General features: G+C 42.8%; 1 protein-coding gene across 1 annotated transcript in view; it reads left to right on the top strand.

Annotated features, from left to right (window-relative positions):
* LOC100557485 (integral membrane protein 2C) overlaps positions 1-21310 on the top strand; it is a 28936-nt gene that overhangs the window by 3548 nt on the left and 4078 nt on the right. Inside the window, exons 2-5 of the mRNA XM_003218337.4 lie at positions 10146-10301; positions 11669-11863; positions 13522-13632; positions 14246-14396. Coding sequence (XP_003218385.3) covers positions 10146-10301; positions 11669-11863; positions 13522-13632; positions 14246-14396 — 613 coding nt within the window. The remainder of the gene's footprint in view (positions 1-10145; positions 10302-11668; positions 11864-13521; positions 13633-14245; positions 14397-21310) is intronic.

The raw sequence follows: 21310 nt of genomic DNA, 5'->3' as shown, positions 1-21310 counted from the left end.
TCCACAGCTGAGGAGCCACCACTGAGAAGACCCTGTCTCTCGTTCCCACCAGCTACACTTGCGAGGCAGGTGGGACCGAGAGCAGGGCCTCCCCAGACAATCTTAAGGTTCTCATAGGCTCATAGGAGGAGATACGTTCGGACAGGTAAGTTGGATCAGAACCATTTAGGGCTTTATAGGTCAAGACCAGCACTTTGAATTGGTAGCATATTGGCAGCCAGTGGAGCTGGAGTAACAGAGGAGTGGTATGCTCCTCTGGTTATAAGTCTGGCTGCCGCCCATTGCACTAGTTGAAGCTTCCCGGCCGTCTTCAAAGGCAACCCCACGTGCAGTAATCCAAGCGGGATGTAACCAGAACGTGGACCACCGTGAGCAAGTCACCAATCACTACATCTCTCTGACACACACGCACGCACACATCTCAATGCACACAGCACATGTTCTCCAGACTAAGATGTAAGAAACAGAAGTAGAAGTAAAGGCTTGCAGTAGAAAAGTATTCATTCTACACAACCAATCAGAATGAGAGCAGAAACAGAGAGGAGAGAAGAAATAGATACATTCCCAACTGTCATACAGGAGACACGGGGAAGGGAAACCCATAGCCTATTCTAAGCTAACTAAACTGTTCCTCATTGAGAACTTGAGACTTGGACAGTGTGGGGTTGAATCCCAACAATATTCAGTATATAGTTGATGATATTCAGCTATAGCATCCAGTTATGGGAGCTTTATCTTTTTTTTTAAGTTTGGCTTTCTGTATCCACAGGTTCTGCACTCAGAGAATCAATCAACCATGGCTTGAAAATGCATTTTTTTAAAAAAAAAATCCCCAAAAGTAAACCTTGATTTTGCAATGCTATATGCCATTTTACTACAACCTTATATGTAATGGGACTTGAGTATTCACAGATTTTGGTATCCACATGTATCCAAATGTATACATGTGGGGAACCAAACCCCAGCAGATACCAAGGACCCATTGTATACATTTTGGAAAGAGAGTCTGCACGGTGTGGTGGTTTGAATGTTGGACCAGGATACTGGGAAACAAGGGTTCATATTGGTGATCTTAGGCAAGCCACACACTCTCAGCCACAGAGGACGGCAATGGCAACTCCATTGCCTCCGAACAAATTTTGCCAAGAAAACCCTATGATAGGCTCGCAGAACTGACTTGAAGGCACACAACAACAACAACGTATTTAGGATACTAATACTGTACTATGGAGCCTCTTAAACATGACTTGTTTATGGCTTCAGTATGTCTGAAATATCTACCAGGCCCAGAGTAGGGGATGATAACTGCAGTTAGCTGTTATCAGAAGAGCCATCCATACTGGATCAAATCCAAGGCCTGACTCTGCAGAATAGGCAAGCTGTCCCCAGACTCAACACTTTGTAACTTCTATCTGTTTGTGGCTGCCAGGCAAAGCGTATTATGTGCTTAATAAAGAGTTATGTATTCCTCCCTAAACATTTCAAGGCTGAAAATGTATTTTATTTAGCAGCTAAGAGTTTTGGACTGGGATGCAGGAGGTCCTGTTTGAAAGTTCCTATTAAGCCACAAAACTTTCTCACTAAGCTTTCCTTCATCCCTGCCTTTTAGTGCATTTTATATCGCAGAATTGGTGTGAGGATAAAAATAAAGACAAGGAGACCCGTATACAGTACACAGTTTTTCAATCCAGTGAAGAAAAAGCAGGATGGAAATGGATGCATATTTCAGTATGCATATTTCCTTCTAGAGAAGCCTCCGGTGGCCTAGGGGATAAAAGCCTTGTGACTTGAAGGTTGGGTTGCTGACCTGAAGGCTGCCAGGTTCGAATCCCACCCAGGGAGAGCGCGGATGAGCTCCCTCTATCAGCTCCAGCTCCATGTGGGGACATGAGAGAAGCCTCCCACAAGGATGGTAAAAACATCAAAACATCTGGGCATCCCCTGGGCAACGTTCTTGCATACGGCCAATTCTCTCACACCAGAAGCAACTCCGGTTGCTCCTGACACGAAAAAAAAATCCTTCTAAACATGCATACGGAAATCATTAATAAAGTAAGCAGAAGGTTCAATGCTTAAAGCAATTGTTTTGCATTTATAAGGTCCCATGTTCAATTCCTGCCATGGTCAAATAAGGCTCTATGGCTACTGCCAACAAGGTGAAAACCCATTGGGTGACCTTGGGCAAGTCACAGTCTTAGCCTCTGAAAACGCCGCTATAGCTTCGCATTGGAGTCACCATAAGTCAGAAACAACTTGAAGGCACACAAGAACAACAAGAATCTCTGTTCCTTTATTGCCAGAAGAACTCTGTTGGCCTTTCTGTACACATCAGCTCCCATTGACGGGTTGTTATGCTGCCTCCATGTGTCCTTCTGAAATAATGGGAGTTTGACTTCATCCTTTGTTGTTTGTATGCGCTGTATAATGTCTGTCCTGTTTTCAACATGTCAGCAGCCTCTGTTTGCTTTCTGCCAACTGACTTGCGCCTCCTCATTGTTTACGCAGTACAATTTCTCTTTCTCCTGTCTTGGTCCTTTGAATAGCCTGCAAGACACCCAAAATGTTCAGATAATGTTCCCTTTTAGTCAGATTTCCAAGTATTTCCAGAGACTTTCACGGATTTGAGGAATACATGAACAGTTGAAATAATGAGATTTGCATGATGGACATTTGGGCAACCAGCGTTGTACTATGATAAACTCAATTTATTTTTTATAGATCACAAGCCTTCCTTCCTTCCTTCCTTCCTTCCTTCCTTCCTTCCTTCCTTCCTTCCTTCCTTCCTTCCTTCCTTCCTTTCTTTCTCACAGGTAAAATTAATTAAAACAATACGTACAATTAAGTAACAATTAAAACAGTATAAAATTGTTTTTCTAAAGAATACAAAAGTTAAAAGCACAAAAAAGGAAGCATCTCCCCCTATTACTTCCTTGAGAGTAACTGCATATTTGCCTGTTTGATTATTAGGAATGTCTTCCCCTGCCAGTGAAAGGAAAGCAGACCATCCTAGTCTATCCAGGGAGGGAGTTCCAGAGGGTGGGAGCAACTACTGAGGCTGGGTCTAAACTGCCATATAATCCAGTTTCTGATTCCAGATTATCTTCTTTGAACTGGATTACATGAGTCTACACCAGGCATGGGCAAACTTGGGCCTTCCAGGTGTTCTTGACTTCAACTCCCTACTGGCTGTTAGGAATTGTGGGAATTGAAGTCCTAAAAACCTAGAGGGCCCAAGTTTGCCCATACCTGGTCTATACTTATGTAACCCAGTCCAAAGAAGATAATCTGGGTTCAGAAATTGAATTATATGGTAGTGTAGATGGGGCCTTCCCCTACAGATCTTAAAGTTCTACATTTGTAAAGAGACATAGAGTCATTCATAGTCTGAACCTAAACAGTATGATCTGGGAGGAGATATGTTTCCCCAGGGGCAGGGAGGAGATCCGGATGGTAGGCTTCCATATTGTTGGGTTGGCACATGCCTCAGGAAGTGTAGGCTCCTTGTTCCTGGAACCAGAGATTGAAAGGTTTTATGAACACCATGGCCTGACAAAAAAGATATATCAGTGGATCCAAGGGCAAATTAGGTCTGAGTGCTCTCTCACTGGATGAACAACTGTGTTGGGTGTTTTAATCCTAACCTGGCTAGCGTATTTCATCTATCATGCAACCATCCCCTGTCATAAGAAGATATTCTTTGCCTGTTACTAGCCAGAAGTCAAAGGAGTGATCATACAGCAGCTGCAAAAATAGGAGCTCTTCTGGATTTTAAGAGCAAAGCAGAAAATACAGAACTTGTAATAATCAGCATAGTCATTACTGGGTGGAAATGTCTGGGATTTGCAATATTAAAAAGTAGCATTTCTAGACTTGAAAGTGAAGTTAATTGATTGTGAAGCTTGTATATTGTAGAAAATGATTCTATCAAAGATCAAATGGCTTTCCAGATCTCCATAGGAACTGGGTTGGAGGTTTTGTTTTACATTCAGAGGGTTTTACATGTTTGATTTAACATTTCTTGCATATCTGATTTACCATATTATTAGAAATTATTCAGATTGTTTTATTTAGAGATATAAGACATTGTTGTTGTTACCTCGCTTTTCTCTCATGATCAAGACCCAAAGCAGCTATCAAGAATATTTCGAGAATCATCTGTTTCTTATACAACTTTTGAAAGATACAGATAAAAAGAATGAGTTGGTGTGCAATTTGCAGCAGCAAAAACAATAATTCCATTATTATTAATTTCAGGAAACACGACAGATAATTTAGTTTAGATAATACTGTGTAACACAATTATTGTTCCTGGTTTGTAAATAACATTTCTTAATTGGTTCTATCATAAAAACATGGAAAAGATTTATTAAAGTGCAAAAAAAAATCCTGCAACACATTTTGCCTTAATTTTTCAATGAATATCTCATAAAGTTTGTGGGAGCCACAAAACTGAAGTTTCTGGGGTATAACAACTACTTTCAAATTAAGTACCATACAGTTGAACAGGAGGAAATAACACTTTCAAACCAGAAACAGAATTTTTGTTCAAATTTTGTTACATAGTGTAATCTGTTCTCTACATTTCTCTGCTCACTTCCTGCCCCCCCTTCTTATGAACAGCTTATTTCTCTTCATAGAAGGGGTGATTCACCATCTGAGATCTTCATGAAGACATTCAGTATTGGTGTCTGCGATTTTATCAGCTTTTGTCTAGAAGCAAAACAACAAAGCAACTCACCAGATTGCTTGGTACCCACCCTGATGTCTTTTTTGACACTAGGAAAAGAACTTTCTACTCCTTTGGAAATATTTTAGTATTCCTAATACTTCTTTTAAGTGCCAGCAACTGGATTCCAACATATAGCAGTCTGATTCTAATTTTTTTGTCAAGACCTTTTCAGCTGTGGTTTACCATCACTTTCTTCTGAGGCTGAGAGAGTGTGACTTGCCCAGGGTCTCCCATTGGGTTTCCATGGTTGAGTTCCATGATTCTAGTTTCCCAAAGTCCTTGTCCAACATGCAAACCACATCATACTTGCTGCCTATTGGCTTATTCTCTCTCACTCTCTGGATTACCAGTTCATATATGTGTATGATAAACCAACCCATTCTGTTAGGAAGATTGTTTTATCTTGTTTTAAAACAAGTGTGGGAATCCTTAGCTGATTGAATATACTGTTCCTCCTATTCTGTACCTGCTTTCCATTTGTCCTCATTCTCTGGAGCAGACTAACTACCCAAGTTGCACTCATGTTGTATTGGATTGTGTATGCCACTAACATGTCTGTGAAGGAGATTTGAACAGGTGAAACCTTCCTGAAAGGCCTCCAGATCATGCATCCTGCAAGAGAGATGAAACCTGTTCTCACCACTGACTCCAAACCCACTAAAAGTCTCTGCTGCTTTCACAAAACCACTAAGTCTACCTCGATGATCAGCCTATTATTTTGATTCCCTTCCTCTTGATGGCAGTGCTTATGCCCAGAATTTTTTTGTTCCCTGCGTCCTTGTTGTTCTGCCATGGCTCTTCTTTGTGTTGCGAGCCTGTCTGCTTGATGTTGGATTAGCACTGGCATTATGTAAGCTGATCTCATGGGCATTGGGACAGTGATGTAATGCCACAGACCAGATACTAGTTCTTTGTCTAAAATGTGTTTATTCTTTTCCCACAATTTTGTCCTAAGGCAGCATAGAATACTAGATTATAAAAGCTAGGTTGACACCCAGAGTTTGAATCTACACAGTTAGATTCTATTTCGCTTGCACTAACTATAGTTATAATAAATCAGTTTCCCCAGTATGGACATAATTGAACACTGTCGTTTCTTTAAAACTTGGGCTTCTATCTCTTCCTGTTCCATATGAAGAGGAAGTGCAGTATTTATATTTTTTCATTAAAATATATACAGGTGTCCACACATAGAATACCAGATGGTCTGTCATGCCCGAATCCTGTAGTCTGATTCTAATATGCTAAATATTAGAAACATACGATAAAAGTAACCAACAACTAACCATCTGCAGGATCATGCGCAACTCTCAGAAATAACAGATTACACCTGGGAAAATTCTGGGAGGGAAATCCTTAATATTTTTATATGAGTATATAGTACATTCTTGTGTGTAAGTCAAACTCATTGAGCTCATAATCTGTTACAGCATTGACCTATGGATAAATTGACCCAGGTTTTTTTTAGGGGGTGGGGTTCCAAATGTTTTTTTTTTTTACTTATATATAAGTATATACTATAGCTCTAAGATTTTTATAACAGTATATTACATACTGGAGCCCCCAGTGGCGCAGCGGATTAAACTGCTGAACTGGCTGACCAAAAGGTTGGTAGTTCGAATCCGGGGAGCGGAGTGAGCTCCTGCTATTAGCCCCAGCTTCTGCCGACCTAGCAGTTCAAAAACATGTAAATGTGAGTAGATCACTAGGTACCACTTCTGCGGGAAGGTAACGGCGCTCCATGCAGCCATGCTGGCCACATGACCTAGGAGGTGTCTATGGACAACGCCAGCTCTTTGGCTTAGAAATGGAGATGACCACCAACCCCCAGAGTCAGACACGACTAGACTTAACGTCAGGGGAAAACTTTTACCTAACCTTACCTATATTACATACTAACTGAAACAAGGTTGAACATATTTGGGGAATTTTTTACGTGTTTTTAATAAAAATTCATGGATAATTTAAAAAGTTTGTTAAAGATATAGGAAAGTCACTGGGAACTATCAGAATGCATCCAAATCAAATCCATCAAAAGTAACATCATCTGCAAATTGCATTTTAGAAACACTGTATCGCAGGGGTCCCCAAACTAAGGCCCGGGGGCCGGATGCGGCCCTCCGAGGTCATTTACCTGGCCCCCGCCCTCAGTTTTATAATATAATATATTGTATATACATATAATATTGATAATAATAATGTAATACAATATAACACTAATAATAATACCATATAATCATTATATATTCTATATTACATATAATATTACTAATAATATTACAGCATAGTGGTATAGTTCAATATATAGTAATATATAATGCTAATATTGTGCTATGCTAATAATATAATATATTGTATGTACATACAGCTGCTCTGAGTCCCCTTTGGGGTGAGAAGGGTGGGAAATAAATGTAGTAAATAAATGTAGTAAATAAATAAATGAATAATTTTAGACTCAGGCTCGGCCAAAGTCTGACATGACTTGAAGGCACACAACAACAACAACAACAACAATTCTAATTAACTTGACTATCTCATTGGCCAGAAGCAGGTCCACACTTTCCATTGAAATCCTGATAGACTTATGTTGGTTAAAATTGTTCTTATATTCAAATATTGTATTGTTCTTTCATTGTTGTTGTTTTTTGCACTACAAATAAGACATGTGCAGTGTGCATAGAAATTTGTTCATTTTTTTTTTTCAAATGATAATTCGGCCCCTCAACAGTCTGAAGGATTGTGGACCGGCCCGCCGCTTTAAAAGTTTGAGGACCTCTGCCGTATCGCATCATATAGAGATGTCTAAAACTATGAAATATGTTTCTGCTTCTTTGAGTCAACTGAAGATGCTCAATAATGATTTTGCTCTGCTACATGGTTTGATAGGAACTGAATATATAACCTGAAAAGACAACATTGACAAAATTTAGGCAAGTAGCATTTCTAGGGAATTGAAAGGATGTTGTTATTCTTATACCATGATAGCTGGTTCAGATGGCTACTTCCTTATATGGACTAAATTAAGGCCCCTTGGACATGTTTCATGTTTATTTGAAACATTTGGCTGTTGTCAGTTGATGAGGATTTGAATATTTCCAGTGAAGTGTGTTATGCTTTAGATATTGTTGCTATACAATAGGAGAAAACGGGAAGAGCATGTCTGTGCATGTTATTACAGTAAACAATGGCCTATATGATAAGCTATTATTGAACTAGCCACTAAACTAAAATAATAATAATAATAATAATAATAATAATAATAATAATAATAATAATAATGGGTTGTTGTTAGTTTTCTGTGCTAATCAAGGTGACAAATTGCAACATTCATATGTACCTCAAGCAAACAAGAGTTCTTTCCCCCACCCTGGATATTTCACAAATATATAAACCTCACCTACTTAGTTTCCAACAGACCCCTCAACCTCTGAGGATGCCTGCCATAGATGTGGGCAAAATTTCAGGAGAGAATGCTTCTGGAACATGGCCATACAGCCCAGAAAACTCACAACAACCCAGTGATTCCTGCCATGAAAGTCTTCAACATCAATACTTTATTTGTATTTATTTTCAATATGTATGTAAGTTTCATTGGTACAAAGTACTAACATTGGTTGATACTACCAATTGCATTTAGGCTGTAGTTTAATAATACACTATAGCCTAAATCTAATTGCTAGTCTCAACTAGGATTAGTACCATTGAATCAAGAAAGGTTAGATATATGTCACCTCACTAACATGTAAGTCAATGAGTCTCTGACTGTAGCTGGAACATATGCCTATCTTTTTAGCATTATATTCACATCAACTCCCAGAGATGTTCTTGGATTACTCTAGTTTTATACAGCATTTCAATGGGCTCAAAGCTTTATCTCAGTAATCATTTACAATAATCCCATCACCCGGTAGTATCCATTTTGCTGAAGTGGGTATTGAGACTGACGGAGAATAGCTTGCCTAAAGTCTCCTACTGGGTTAATTTCATAGGCAGGATATTAACTGGGTCCTAATTAGGAGCTAATTCTCCCATTTTTCTTCATTAGTACTTGTTACTTTTTTTCATAAGATCAAAGAAGTTTATCAAGGTTATGCAACGGCACAATCAGTGGATGGCCAGGAGTAATGGTTCGACATCTCTATTAGCCAGGATACGCCCAAAAAGTATTTGGGGAGGGATTCTAGGTGTTTTTGTATTTTTTGCTTGAGTGAGTGGGCAGCATAATCTTCTGGTAAAAATTGCATGAAAAAAACACCACAAAAGGGGAAGTCTGGGGCCTTTGGAGGGCTGGTTGGATTGGACTTTCTCATGTTGGCCTGTATCGGTGGTTCTCAACCTTCCTAATGCCACGACCCCTTAATACAAGTTTGTCATATTGTGGTGACCCCCAACCATAACATTATTTTCGTTGCAACTTTATAACTGTATTTTTGCTACTGTTATGAATTGTAATGTAAATATCTGATATGAGGGATGTATTTTCATTCACTGGACCAAATTTGGCACAAATACCCGATATGCCCAAATTTGAATGCTGGTGGGGTTGGGGGGGGGGGGGGGATTGATTTTGTCATTTGGGAGTTGTAGTTGCTGGGATTTATAGTTCACCTACAATCGAAGAGCATTCTGAACTCCACCAATGATGGAACTGAACCAAACTTGGTACACAGAACTACCACGACCAACAGAAAATACTGGAAGGGTTTGATGGGCATTGACCTTGAGTTTGGTGTTGTAGTTCATCTACATCCAGAGAACACTGTGGACTCAAACTGATGGATCTGGCCCAAACTTGGCATGAATACTCAATATGCCCAAATGTGAGCACTGGTGGAGTTTGGGGAAAATAGACCTTGAAGAGAAAGACAGGCAGAGAGATCTTCAGCCTTCTCTGCCAAATGGGTTCCTAAGATCATCAGAAATACGTGTCTTCTGGTGGTCTTTGATGACCCCTCTGACACCGCTCCTCGCAACCCCCCGGGGTCCCGACCCCCTCATTCTGTTCGTACAATGGACAAGCAATTTCTTATAGGAAATTCACCAGCAAGAAATGAACACAATTCTTCATCTTGTGTTCTCCAGCAACTGATACCTAAATGTGTATTAAGAGTTGAAACCTAAGTTTTAAGTCCAGCAATATCCTGCTTTTGAAAATATGTGTATTTCTTCAGGCTTCTTCCACTCCCTCCCCATCCTCTTCCTTCCTGCTGCTTAGTCCATGTACACCCATATCAAAAATACAAGAACATGTTCTTTACCACTAGAAGCAAACCTTTTGGAAGGTTTTATTTACAATCATTCCTTTTCTTCATGAAACCTTGCATTCTCAATAGCACTAGGAAATCCTTACCTGTGTATATATGTGGCTGCTACACTGCCGACATGACAGATAATCCTGTCTCTTTGCTTTCAATAGGAGCAGCAGGACTTCCCAATGCAGAACCGGAAATCTCTCAGCAACATCTTCTACTTGACTATGATCCTGATGCTGTTGCTTCTTGGCCTGATTTTGACATCAATGTATATTTACAGATATTTCTCTGTTACTGGCTCCATTTCTGGCTTGGCTCTGGTACGTATGATGCAAGAATGGTATGTATAATTGTTGTTGCTGTTATTGTTATTGTTCCTGGGATTCTCAAGATTTGTGTTGAACCACTCTTAGTTATTATTTAGTCCTTTTCTTCTGACCTTGTCCAGTATAACATTGTAACATGGTTTTTGATATCTCCCTGCATCAAAGTCAGGCAAATCTATCCCTCTTCTTTTTCTTTGTATATCTCTTTGTGCCTCTTTGTGCCTTATCCTTGTGTCTCATCTTGAGTTAACCCCTTACTAGCTGAAGTTAGCCCCTTACAGTTACCTTGTGTATTTAACACTCTTCTTTTCAGATTGATTTGATTTCTCAGGGCCCTTCCACATAGCCATATAACCCAGAATATCAAGGCAGAAAACCCCACAATATCTGCTTTGAACTGGGTTATCTGAGTCCACACTATCATATTTTCCAGTTCAAAGCAGATAATATGGTATTTTATTCAGCTCAGCTACATTTTCATTTGAATTAGTCATTTTCAAGAATGTATGACCTATTCCAAATTAATCATACAGTGCAACCCTCATATCCACAGTGGATATGTTCTTGAATGTACCTTATAAACAGGAAACTCTGGATAATAGTAAACCCTATTAGAAGGTCCTCTAATAAGACTTTATGGTCACCTTCAGTGGAAACATGCCATAGAATTGCCAGGAGGACCTAGAAAATTCCTCGAGAGGACATATTTTGTTGAATGCAGAGGCAGGTACTAATCCCATGGATATGACAGTTGTACTGTATTTTGTAAAATAGTGCACAGTTATGTTATCATTCTTTCTGTTAGTCATTGGGACTGCTCTGGGCTAACCACAGGAAGTTCTGCACAGCTCTGCTTCCTTCCTCTTTTCAAGCTTTGCTTGACATATTCCAACTGCTTTCAGTCTAGGTTTGTGAAGCCTCATGGCAAAAGTCATTAAGTTCGTTAAACTTGGTTCACATTGAAAACCAATGGAAAAACTGACAAGAGTAAAAGGTAGCTTGTGTGTTTTTTTATTGTGTCAGAAGCAATTTGAGAACATACTGTGTGAGAGAACTGGCCGTCTACAGAGACGTTGCCCAGGGGATGCCCAGATGTTTTACCATCCTGCTGGGAGGTTTCTCTCATCTTCCTGCAAGATAGAGCTGACAGACAGGAGCTCACCCCGTCTCGCAGATTCAAACCCCCAACCTTCAGGTCAGCAGTTCAGCCGGCACAAGGGTTTAACCCATTGCGCCACCACAGCTCCATAGTTTCTTGTGTTAATCCTTCTAGATTACAAGGCAATAATTTTGTTACTAAGGCCAGGATGTTGACATGCATTTGTGGCTTTGTGACTATTTTTTTATTTCATTTTCTGCAGATTGATGAAGATGATGTACCTTGGGAATGTCAGACGGTCTACGCTGACTACTTTTCCACCTCAAGGAGGGGGGAACAGTTGAAGCTGCGTGAAGATGTGAGGATTAATCTTGAGGAGCTTTATGAGTGGATCAACGTTCCACTGCCCCACTTGGAGGATAGTGATCCCGCAGATATCATCCATGATTTTCAGCGGGTAAGGAAGGGGAAAGTGGTTACAGTGGGAGTGGTGAGCTAGGAAGATTCATATACCACCAGTAGCCTAAAATACAAAACTCTCTTAATCACAGGAAATGTTAAAGATCTATGATCTTTGCCCCAAAGCACTTTATAACTATACTACTGCACTTTAGTTCAAATGTCCCCTTCATACCATCCCCCTCCATCAACCTGGTGGTTAATTTTATCTCATTTTATTTTGTTTTTACTCATTTTATGTTTTTAATGTGTTCTTATGATTAATGTAATGTATTGTTTTATAATGTTGATCTTACTGTGTTTTATTTATTGTAATATGCCTTGTTGTACTTGTTTGTTTTCGGGCCTTTGTCCCATGTTAGCCGCCCCGAGTCCCTGTCGGGAGATGGTGGCGGGATAGAAAAATAAAGTTACTTACTTACTATGAGAATAATGTAAATTCCATATTTTTCTGACACAGTAGAATAGTGTAATCTGTCTCAGTGTTAGAGCTGCATTCAGCAATACTGTATATCAGGTCTGGGCAAACTTCAGTCCTCCAGGTGTTTTGGACTTCAACTCCCACAATTCCTAACAGCCAGCAGTTGAAGTCCAAAATATCCAGAGTGTCAAATTTGGTCCAGCCCTGCTGTATATGGATAGCTTCTGGATCTGCTGTATATGGATAGCTTCTGGATAGCATATGGATCAATTCTGTGATCTGGTTTCATGGCCAGTTTGGGGGGGGGGGGGGGAGGGAAAATTATAGTTCTTATTTGAGGGGCAATGATATCATTTTGCTCCCATTGTAGCTGTAGTCCTCTTTATTAGCAACACTTCTGCTTTGTTGTTACCAAAGGAGTAAACACAGTTTAAGCCCAAAGTATACATTCAACTAAAACCTGTTGAAGAAATCCAAAGTCTTATCTTCAGGTCTTTCTCAGTCATCATGCAGGCTACAGAGAGCCATGTGGGAAGCATAGGGAAAATTTTCAAAACAGATTGATTCATTCTGGGATGATGCAATTAAATAAAATCATACTGCATCTAACTGAGCTCTGACTTGCTTCCAGGTTTATTAAACCAGAAATGGGTATGCAAAATGTGAGTAAACTTGTACACTGTTACATTTGGCCCCTGAGGCCATTGTAATCACTAGAACCACCCAGAGAAGGAAACAAAATTCTCCCAAAATGGCTTCTAGAGGATGCAAAATACATTTCTACCATGTTTGGGGTCCACTTGGAGTCAAAAACAATTTTTGTGTTTTCTATGTGTGTGAAACTGAATTATCCTGATGGAAGATAGCATATAATGAATTTTCCCATAGTATGACGAGCCTCCAAGAAGAGTATCGATAAAGTGTGAATTTCCTATGTTATATGAAAAAATTGGAGGTTGAGATGCCAGAGAATCATTGGAGTCTAATGAGAATGTAGTGGGTCTTATTAGAACATACTGTCTGATGGTGACATGAACTGCCATGAAGGATAATGGATTCTTTACCATGGAAAGTCTTCAGATGTTGGATGGCCACCTTTAAAGACTGTTTTAGTGTTGTGGGCAGAGAGTCTTATCATGCCTTCTAACTATAATTCTATGATCTCTCCCTTAGATCTTGTTATTTAATAAGTGCACGGGTATATTTTCAGTCCATTATGTCTACTTTGGTTTCAGGGATTGACTGCATATCATGATCTTCTTCTGGATCAATGCTATGTCATTGAGTTGAATACCACCAATGTCTTGCCACCTCAAGAATTTCAGGAGCTGTTGACCAATATGAAGGTACACAAGTAATCCCTTTTATTTTTCTTATTAAAAACACATTTTGGATTTAGCTGATGTACCACTCCTATTTTCAAATCAGATCTCTGAATTCATAGAGATTATTATTTTGCAAAGCCAAACTAGCCATCATAGCTGTCCTATCAAGAGGACAATTAGTACTAGTATGTGGAAGAGTGTGAAACCGATATACCACCGATAGAACACTCAATGTCTCCTGATTTCAGAAACTAAGCTGCTTTTGGCCTTATTACTACTTGGGTGGAGGGCCTTTGAGAGATACCAGAGATCTTAAGGGAGAGCTGGTTTAATGAATAGTGATATAATACACTACAATACAGCACCACTGTGGAAAGAGCCACTATGAGAATGAACAATATTGGTGATGATCTAAAGCAGTGGTTCTCGACCCGAGGTCCCCAGGTGTTTTAGCCTACAACTCCCAGAAATCTCATCCAGTTTGCTAGCTGTTAGGATTTCTGGGAGTTGAAGGCCAGGTTGAGAACCGCTGATCTAAAATGTGAAAATAATGGCTGTTGTTCTATGTTGTGACTCCCCAATACCTAAACTTTCATGGGGTTATTTTTATAAATTACAAATTCTATGATTTCAGAATGGGGGAAACATGCCAAAAACCTACATCATTGAGGAAGAGATGATAGTGATGGAACCGGTCAATGACACACACCAGCTTGGCTCTTCTATATATCTTCTGTGCCACAGTAAAGAAACTTATTGGCTGAAACGCAGGACCGGAAGGAGACGTAAGGAGACCCTTGTTCATTCTTGCTTTTGCTGCTGAGAATATAAAACAGTATTGGGGGAGTAGTAGTAGAAGTGATCATTAGATGTAGCTCAGTAATGCCAATTTTTGAAAGATATGTCGTTTAAAAAATGGATGCTACATTCTACCTCAGTTTCGTTCCAGAAAGGCAGGAAAGAACTTGCAATTCGTCAGTACTGATGACTGTTTGCATACTAATCTACATCTTATTCATGAAAAAGAAGCATTATAAGACTTCAAAATGAATGAGCTGTAGTTAAAAGTTGTGTGGTAGCTAAAGCTGGAAAAATAACAAGAATATTGTGCTCTGCAAATCAGCATGAATCAAAGTGTCTTCGTTAATTATTTTAAAATTAAGTTTTTGTGATGAACCATGGGCCTTGTAGTCCTGCTCAGGACATTGTAATCCCTGATGAAGATGAAAACTTGGGTTTTTTACCTTCCCAGTCTGAACTGGATTCCTCTCAGCCAGATCCTTCCCAGGCAGATCTGGAAACCTTGCACCTGCAAGAAAGTTGTGCCCCAGAAGTATGTCAAACAACCCCAGAGCCTACTTCTCCCGTGTTCTTGCGCCGGGAGTTTTGTAAACAACAGAGAAGTTTGGATTCAGCTTCGCGCAGGAGTGCGAGGATAGCAGCTAAGAATGTTGCCAATTAACATTGGTTCTCGTGAGAATCTTTAAGGAGTTTAACATCTGGTCTCAGAGTTTAGCTTTCGTTTCTGATTCCCAGAGAACCGCTTTGGTGAGAAAGTTGGACTCTATATAGGTGTTTTGCCCGCGTAGCAACTTCGCGGAGTCAATTCGTCAGCCTACGGAGCGAGTTGTGTCTGGACAGCGCGCTCCGATTCAAGCCTCGCTTCAGCTCAAGCCTTGCCTTGCTATCCAGCCTTCGCCTTGCTTCCCAGCCTTTGTTTACCTACGGACTTTGCCTTGTTTCCCAGGACTAATCCTTGCCTTGTTTCACGGATTTTACCAAGTTATTCCACGGACCTTGTTCTTGTTCTTAGTTACCTTGTTCCACGTTCAAGCCTTGTTTCAAGTATCAAGTTATTTCCTAGCCACGCTCAAGTTTTATGGACTAAGGACCTTGTCATCTCCCCTCACTTTGCTTGGCAAAGTGAGTGTTTCGGTTATTGGATTACAACTTTGGACCTTAATATTTCTTATTGGACATTGCTTTTTTGGACTAATTCTGACCTTTCCTGAAGGGTCTAATTCTGGACTATTTTCTATACTTGTTTTATTAACTTTATATATTCCTTCAATAAAGATATTAGTTAGATTCTGGCCTCTGTGTATGGTTATTGGTGCCTCTGCCGCCTGGGTCGTGACAGTTTGACTCCGCCGCCCATAAGCACCAACTAACCGAGGCCAGGATGTCTACCGGAGCCGCGCCGGCTGGACAGCCGCTCAGTTACACCATCAGCAAGGACGAAGTGGACCGCATCCGTGACAGACTCAACGCGCAGGATGGAGAAATAAAAGGGTTGAGGGAGCGCGGAGTTCGCCTCCCGGCCATGGCGTTGCCTACCAAGTTTTCTGGAGAAGCTGCTAAGGTTCATGTTTTCCGCCGCCAATGTCAAGCTTATCTAGAGGCCCGTGATGCCGAGTTTCCCCAAGAAGACATCAAGGTGGCGTGGGTCTACAGTCTTCTAGACGGACCAGCGGCTAGCTGGGCGACGGCCCTGTTTGATCAAGCCTCCCCCCACCTAAGTTCAGCACAACGCTTCTTGGATCACCTTAAGGAGACCTGGGGAATCGAGGACAATTTGGAGGCAGCCGGTCACAAACTCCGGCGCCTCCTTCAAGGAGACAGACCCATGTCTCAGTACATAGCCGAGTTCCGCGTGCTGGCCCACAACACCGGCTGGAACGATGTAGCCCTCAGAGGACAATTTCGGGAGGGTCTCAACATTGAAATGCTGGAAGAAATCTCCAAGGTGGATCCTCCCCAGACCCTCGAGGCACTCATTGATCAATGTTTACGGGCTGAAGTCATGATTGCCAACAGGAAACAATGGGTTCGAGGCCAGGGCGGTAGAGCCGGGGCAAAACCCCCCGCTCCCGCCAGTGTTCAGCCACGTCCGGTGTGGAGACCCCCGCCGCCAACCCCATACCCCAGAGGAGGCGAGGAGGTGCCGATGCAGTTGGGCAATGTGCGTCCCAGACTAGATGCCGCCGAGAAGGCCCGTCGTCAACGCTTGAACCTCTGCTGGTACTGCGGGAACGGGGGCCACTTCGCCAGAGAGTGCCCAGCCAAAGGGAAGCCTGCCGCCCGTCTTGCGGCGGCGTCCTCCACGGAGTCGAAGGCGTCTGAGCCGACTGGCACACAGCCGGCGGGGGAAGCCAACGACCGGGTGTAGAGAGGCTCGCCAACCCGGTCAAAAAATCCATCCAAGAGCCGCCAACCGGGGTCCTGTTCCTTCTCGTGGTCACATTATGGTCAGCAAAAAGGGGACCCGTCATGATCCACGCCATGATAGACTCTGGAGCTACCAACAATTTCATCGATAGAGAGTATGCCGACTCTCTGGGATTACAATATCATGATTTCAAGAATGCCCGTGTGGTGCAAGCCATAGACGGCCGTCCCCTCAAGACGGGCCCCGTAAGCCAGTGGTCGGAACCCACCAGGATGTGGATAAGGGAACATATGGAAGAGATTTCCTTCTTTGTTACCGAGGTTCCCCATTTCCCTGTGATTTTGGGAATTCCATGGCTGACACTCCACGACCCTAACATCTCCTGGTCCAACAGAGAACTGCAGTTTGCTTCACCGTACTGCCAAAACCATTGCCTCGTAGCCAAGGTATGCCATGCCACAGACTCCGAGCCCATCATCACCTTGCCAAAGAAGTACTCCGAGTATTGGGATGTATTCAATGAGAAAGAAGCCGAAAAATTACCCCCACATAGACCTTATGACTGTGCCATTGACTTGGTGGAGGGGGCCCCGATCCCGCGAGGGCATCTCTACTCCCTGACTGAACCAGAGCAAGAAGCTCTCAGGGAATTCTTAGAGACAAACCTTCGCAAGGGGTTCATCAGACCCTCTCAATCCCCAGCCGCCTCCCCAGTGATGTTTGTGAAGAAGAAGTCAGGGGAATTACGCTTGGTGGTGGACTACAGAGCATTGAACAATATCACCAAGCGGAACAGCTATCCCCTGCCCTTAATCTCGGATCTACTGGACCGACTTCGAGGAGCCAAGGTCTACACCAAGCTGGATCTTCGGGGGGCTTATAATCTAGTTCGCATCAGAGAAGGGGACGAGTGGAAGACCGCCTTCCAGACTAAATTCGGATTATTCGAGTCCCGAGTTATGAATTTCGGTTTATGCGGAGCTCCCGCAACGTTCCAGCATTTTGTCAACGATATTTTTCAGGACTATCTAGACAGATTCTTGATAATCTACCTGGACGATTTTTTGGTGTTTTCCAGATCACAATCAGAACATGAGAACCACGTCAAAATGGTGTTGCAACGACTGCGGGATCATGGACTTTATGCCAAGCTAGAAAAATGCGCTTTTGATCTACAAGAGGTAGATTTCCTTGGCTACCGCATCTCGCCTCTAGGGCTTTCCATGGATCCAGCCAAAGTTTCAGCAGTATTGGAATGGCGGGCGCCAACTAACAAGAAAGAGGTGCAGCGTTTCTTGGGGTTCGCGAACTACTACCGCAAGTTCATTCCAGATTTTGCCCGCTGGTCCGACCCCATCACTAGCTGCATCCGTGGAAAGCAGCCTTTCCGCTGGACTGATCAAGCAGAGAAAGGGTTCCAGCAACTGAAGAAACTATTCACCTCCCAGCCAATTCTACAGCACCCAAATCCTGGAACCCCTTTTGTGGTGCAAGCGGACGCCTCTGATGTGGCAATTGGGGCTGTACTCTTACAACCGGTGGGAGATCACCTCCACCCCTGTGCCTTTTATTCTCGTCAACTAACCACACCAGAGAGGAATTACACCATTTGGGAAAAAGAACTACTGGCCATAAAGGCAGCCTTTGAAACTTGGAGACATTGGCTAGAAGGGGCCAAATTCCCCATTGAAGTCCACACTGATCATCGTAATCTAGAACATCTAAGAACTGCCCGCAAACTAAATCAGAGGCAGCAACGTTGGGCTTTATTCTTTGAACGTTTCAACTTCCAGATCCATTATGTGACCCCAGCTCAAACCAAGCAAGCAGACGCCCTGTCACGTAAACCGGAATACGCTGCAGGACGCAAGGAGACCTTTGAATCCCAACTGCTACAACCTGAGAACTTTGCCACGCTCACAGTGGGGAACACCAAATCCAGTCCCATTGGTTCAACTTCCCCTACTCCAGGACCCATCTGTGCTCAAGAAATCAGGGCTAGTCAGCAAGCAGATGCCTGGGCGCAGGACCAACTTCGCCAAGGTCTGCATTTTCCCTTTTCGCTTAAAGATGGGCTGCTCTGCTATAGAAATCATGTTTATATCCCACCCGGACCGGGCAGGGAAAAAGCGCTTCGTCTGTGTCATGACTGCAAACCAGCAGGACACTTCGGACTATTTAAAACCATGCATTTGATCCTAAGAGATTTTTGGTGGCCCAAGATCCGCAAGGATGTGGAAAAATATGTCAACACCTGCCCAGTATGCCAGCGCTCCAAGATACGAAGGGAGAAGCCCTCAGGGCTTTTGCACCCCCTTCCTACCCCATCTCGCCCATGGGAAATAATTTCCGCGGATTTCATCACTGACCTACCACCTTCCTGTGGATTCACCACGATCTTAGTGGTGGTGGACCTATTCACCAAGTTAGCCCATTTCATTCCCTGCGAAGGCCTCCCCACGGCCAAAGAAACTGCGGATCTATTTCTTCAGCATGTTTTCAGACTACATGGATTGCCCAAGAGTTTAGTCACGGACCGTGGATCTCAATTCACCTCTCGTTTTTGGAAGGCACTACAAAAACTACTGGGCATAGACTCTCGCTTATCTTCAGCTCATCATCCCCAAACAGATGGGCAAACGGAGCGCACCAATGCCACTTTGGAGCAGTATCTTCGCTGTTATGTAAACTACCAACAGGACAATTGGGCTTCTCTGTTACCACTGTCTGAGTTTGCCTACAATAATGGAGTTCAAGCTTCTACAAAAGAAACGCCGTTCTTTGCAAACTACGGTTTCCATCCACGTTTCTTTCCCCCTGTCATTGAAACTTCAGAAGTTCCCGCAGCAGAGGATTGGCTGCAGGAACTCACAGCGGTGCAACAACTTTTGCTCCAGCAACTGGACCAAGCCAAGGAGGACTATAAACGCCACGCTGACAAACACCGCCAGCCGGGCCCCGAAATCAAGGTAGGAGATCGGGTTTTCCTGTCCACTCGCTTTCTGCCCTCCCACCGCCCATGCCGGAAGTTAGATGCCCGCTTCATTGGCCCCTATCCAGTGGTGGCGCAATTAAACCCCGTGACTTTCAAACTCCAACTTCCGCGTTCAATGCGCATTCACCCAGTGTTTCACCGTTCCCTGCTCCTTCCGGCGGATGGTGTGCGTCCTGATACAGACCAACCGGCCCCCCCTCCTGTTTTGATGAATGGGGAGGAGGAGTTCGAGGTTGAGGACATTTTGGATTCTCGCTTTCATCGCCGCCGCCTACAATATCTCATTGACTGGGTGGGTTTTGGGCCTGAGGAACGCTCTTGGGAAGACGCCTCCACAGTCCATGCTCCTGATCTAACCCGTCGCTTCCATCTGACCTATCCCTCCAAACCGCGACCTCGCGCCTCGGGGAGAGGACCCCAGTTTGGGAGGGGCCCTGAGGAGGGGGATAGTGTGATGAACCATGGGCCTTGTAGTCCTGCTCAGGACATTGTAATCCCTGATGAAGATGAAAACTTGGGTTTTTTACCTTCCCAGTCTGAACTGGATTCCTCTCAGCCAGATCCTTCCCAGGCAGATCTGGAAACCTTGCACCTGCAAGAAAGTTGTGCCCCAGAAGTATGTCAAACAACCCCAGAGCCTACTTCTCCCGTGTTCTTGCGCCGGGAGTTTTGTAAACAACAGAGAAGTTTGGATTCAGCTTCGCGCAGGAGTGCGAGGATAGCAGCTAAGAATGTTGCCAATTAACATTGGTTCTCGTGAGAATCTTTAAGGAGTTTAACATCTGGTCTCAGAGTTTAGCTTTCGTTTCTGATTCCCAGAGAACCGCTTTGGTGAGAAAGTTGGACTCTATATAGGTGTTTTGCCCGCGTAGCAACTTCGCGGAGTCAATTCGTCAGCCTACGGAGCGAGTTGTGTCTGGACAGCGCGCTCCGATTCAAGCCTCGCTTCAGCTCAAGCCTTGCCTTGCTATCCAGCCTTCGCCTTGCTTCCCAGCCTTTGTTTACCTACGGACTTTGCCTTGTTTCCCAGGACTAATCCTTGCCTTGTTTCACGGATTTTACCAAGTTATTCCACGGACCTTGTTCTTGTTCTTAGTTACCTTGTTCCACGTTCAAGCCTTGTTTCAAGTATCAAGTTATTTCCTAGCCACGCTCAAGTTTTATGGACTAAGGACCTTGTCATCTCCCCTCACTTTGCTTGGCAAAGTGAGTGTTTCGGTTATTGGATTACAACTTTGGACCTTAATATTTCTTATTGGACATTGCTTTTTTGGACTAATTCTGACCTTTCCTGAAGGGTCTAATTCTGGACTATTTTCTATACTTGTTTTATTAACTTTATATATTCCTTCAATAAAGATATTAGTTAGATTCTGGCCTCTGTGTATGGTTATTGGTGCCTCTGCCGCCTGGGTCGTGACAGTTTTAAATCCCATTCTGCATTTTAATTTGTCAACAACTTATTTTTTAACCTTGTGAAGGTCACATTAATGTTGTTTATGTAGGACAGCGGTTCTCAACCTGTGGGTCCCCAA

The sequence above is a fragment of the Anolis carolinensis genome, chromosome 3, assembly GCF_035594765.1.
Source record: "Anolis carolinensis isolate JA03-04 chromosome 3, rAnoCar3.1.pri, whole genome shotgun sequence".
Taxonomy (NCBI): Eukaryota; Metazoa; Chordata; class Lepidosauria; order Squamata; family Dactyloidae; genus Anolis; species Anolis carolinensis.
Note: the sequence above shows the minus strand (reverse complement) of the source record. Positions and strands in the feature narration are given on the sequence as shown.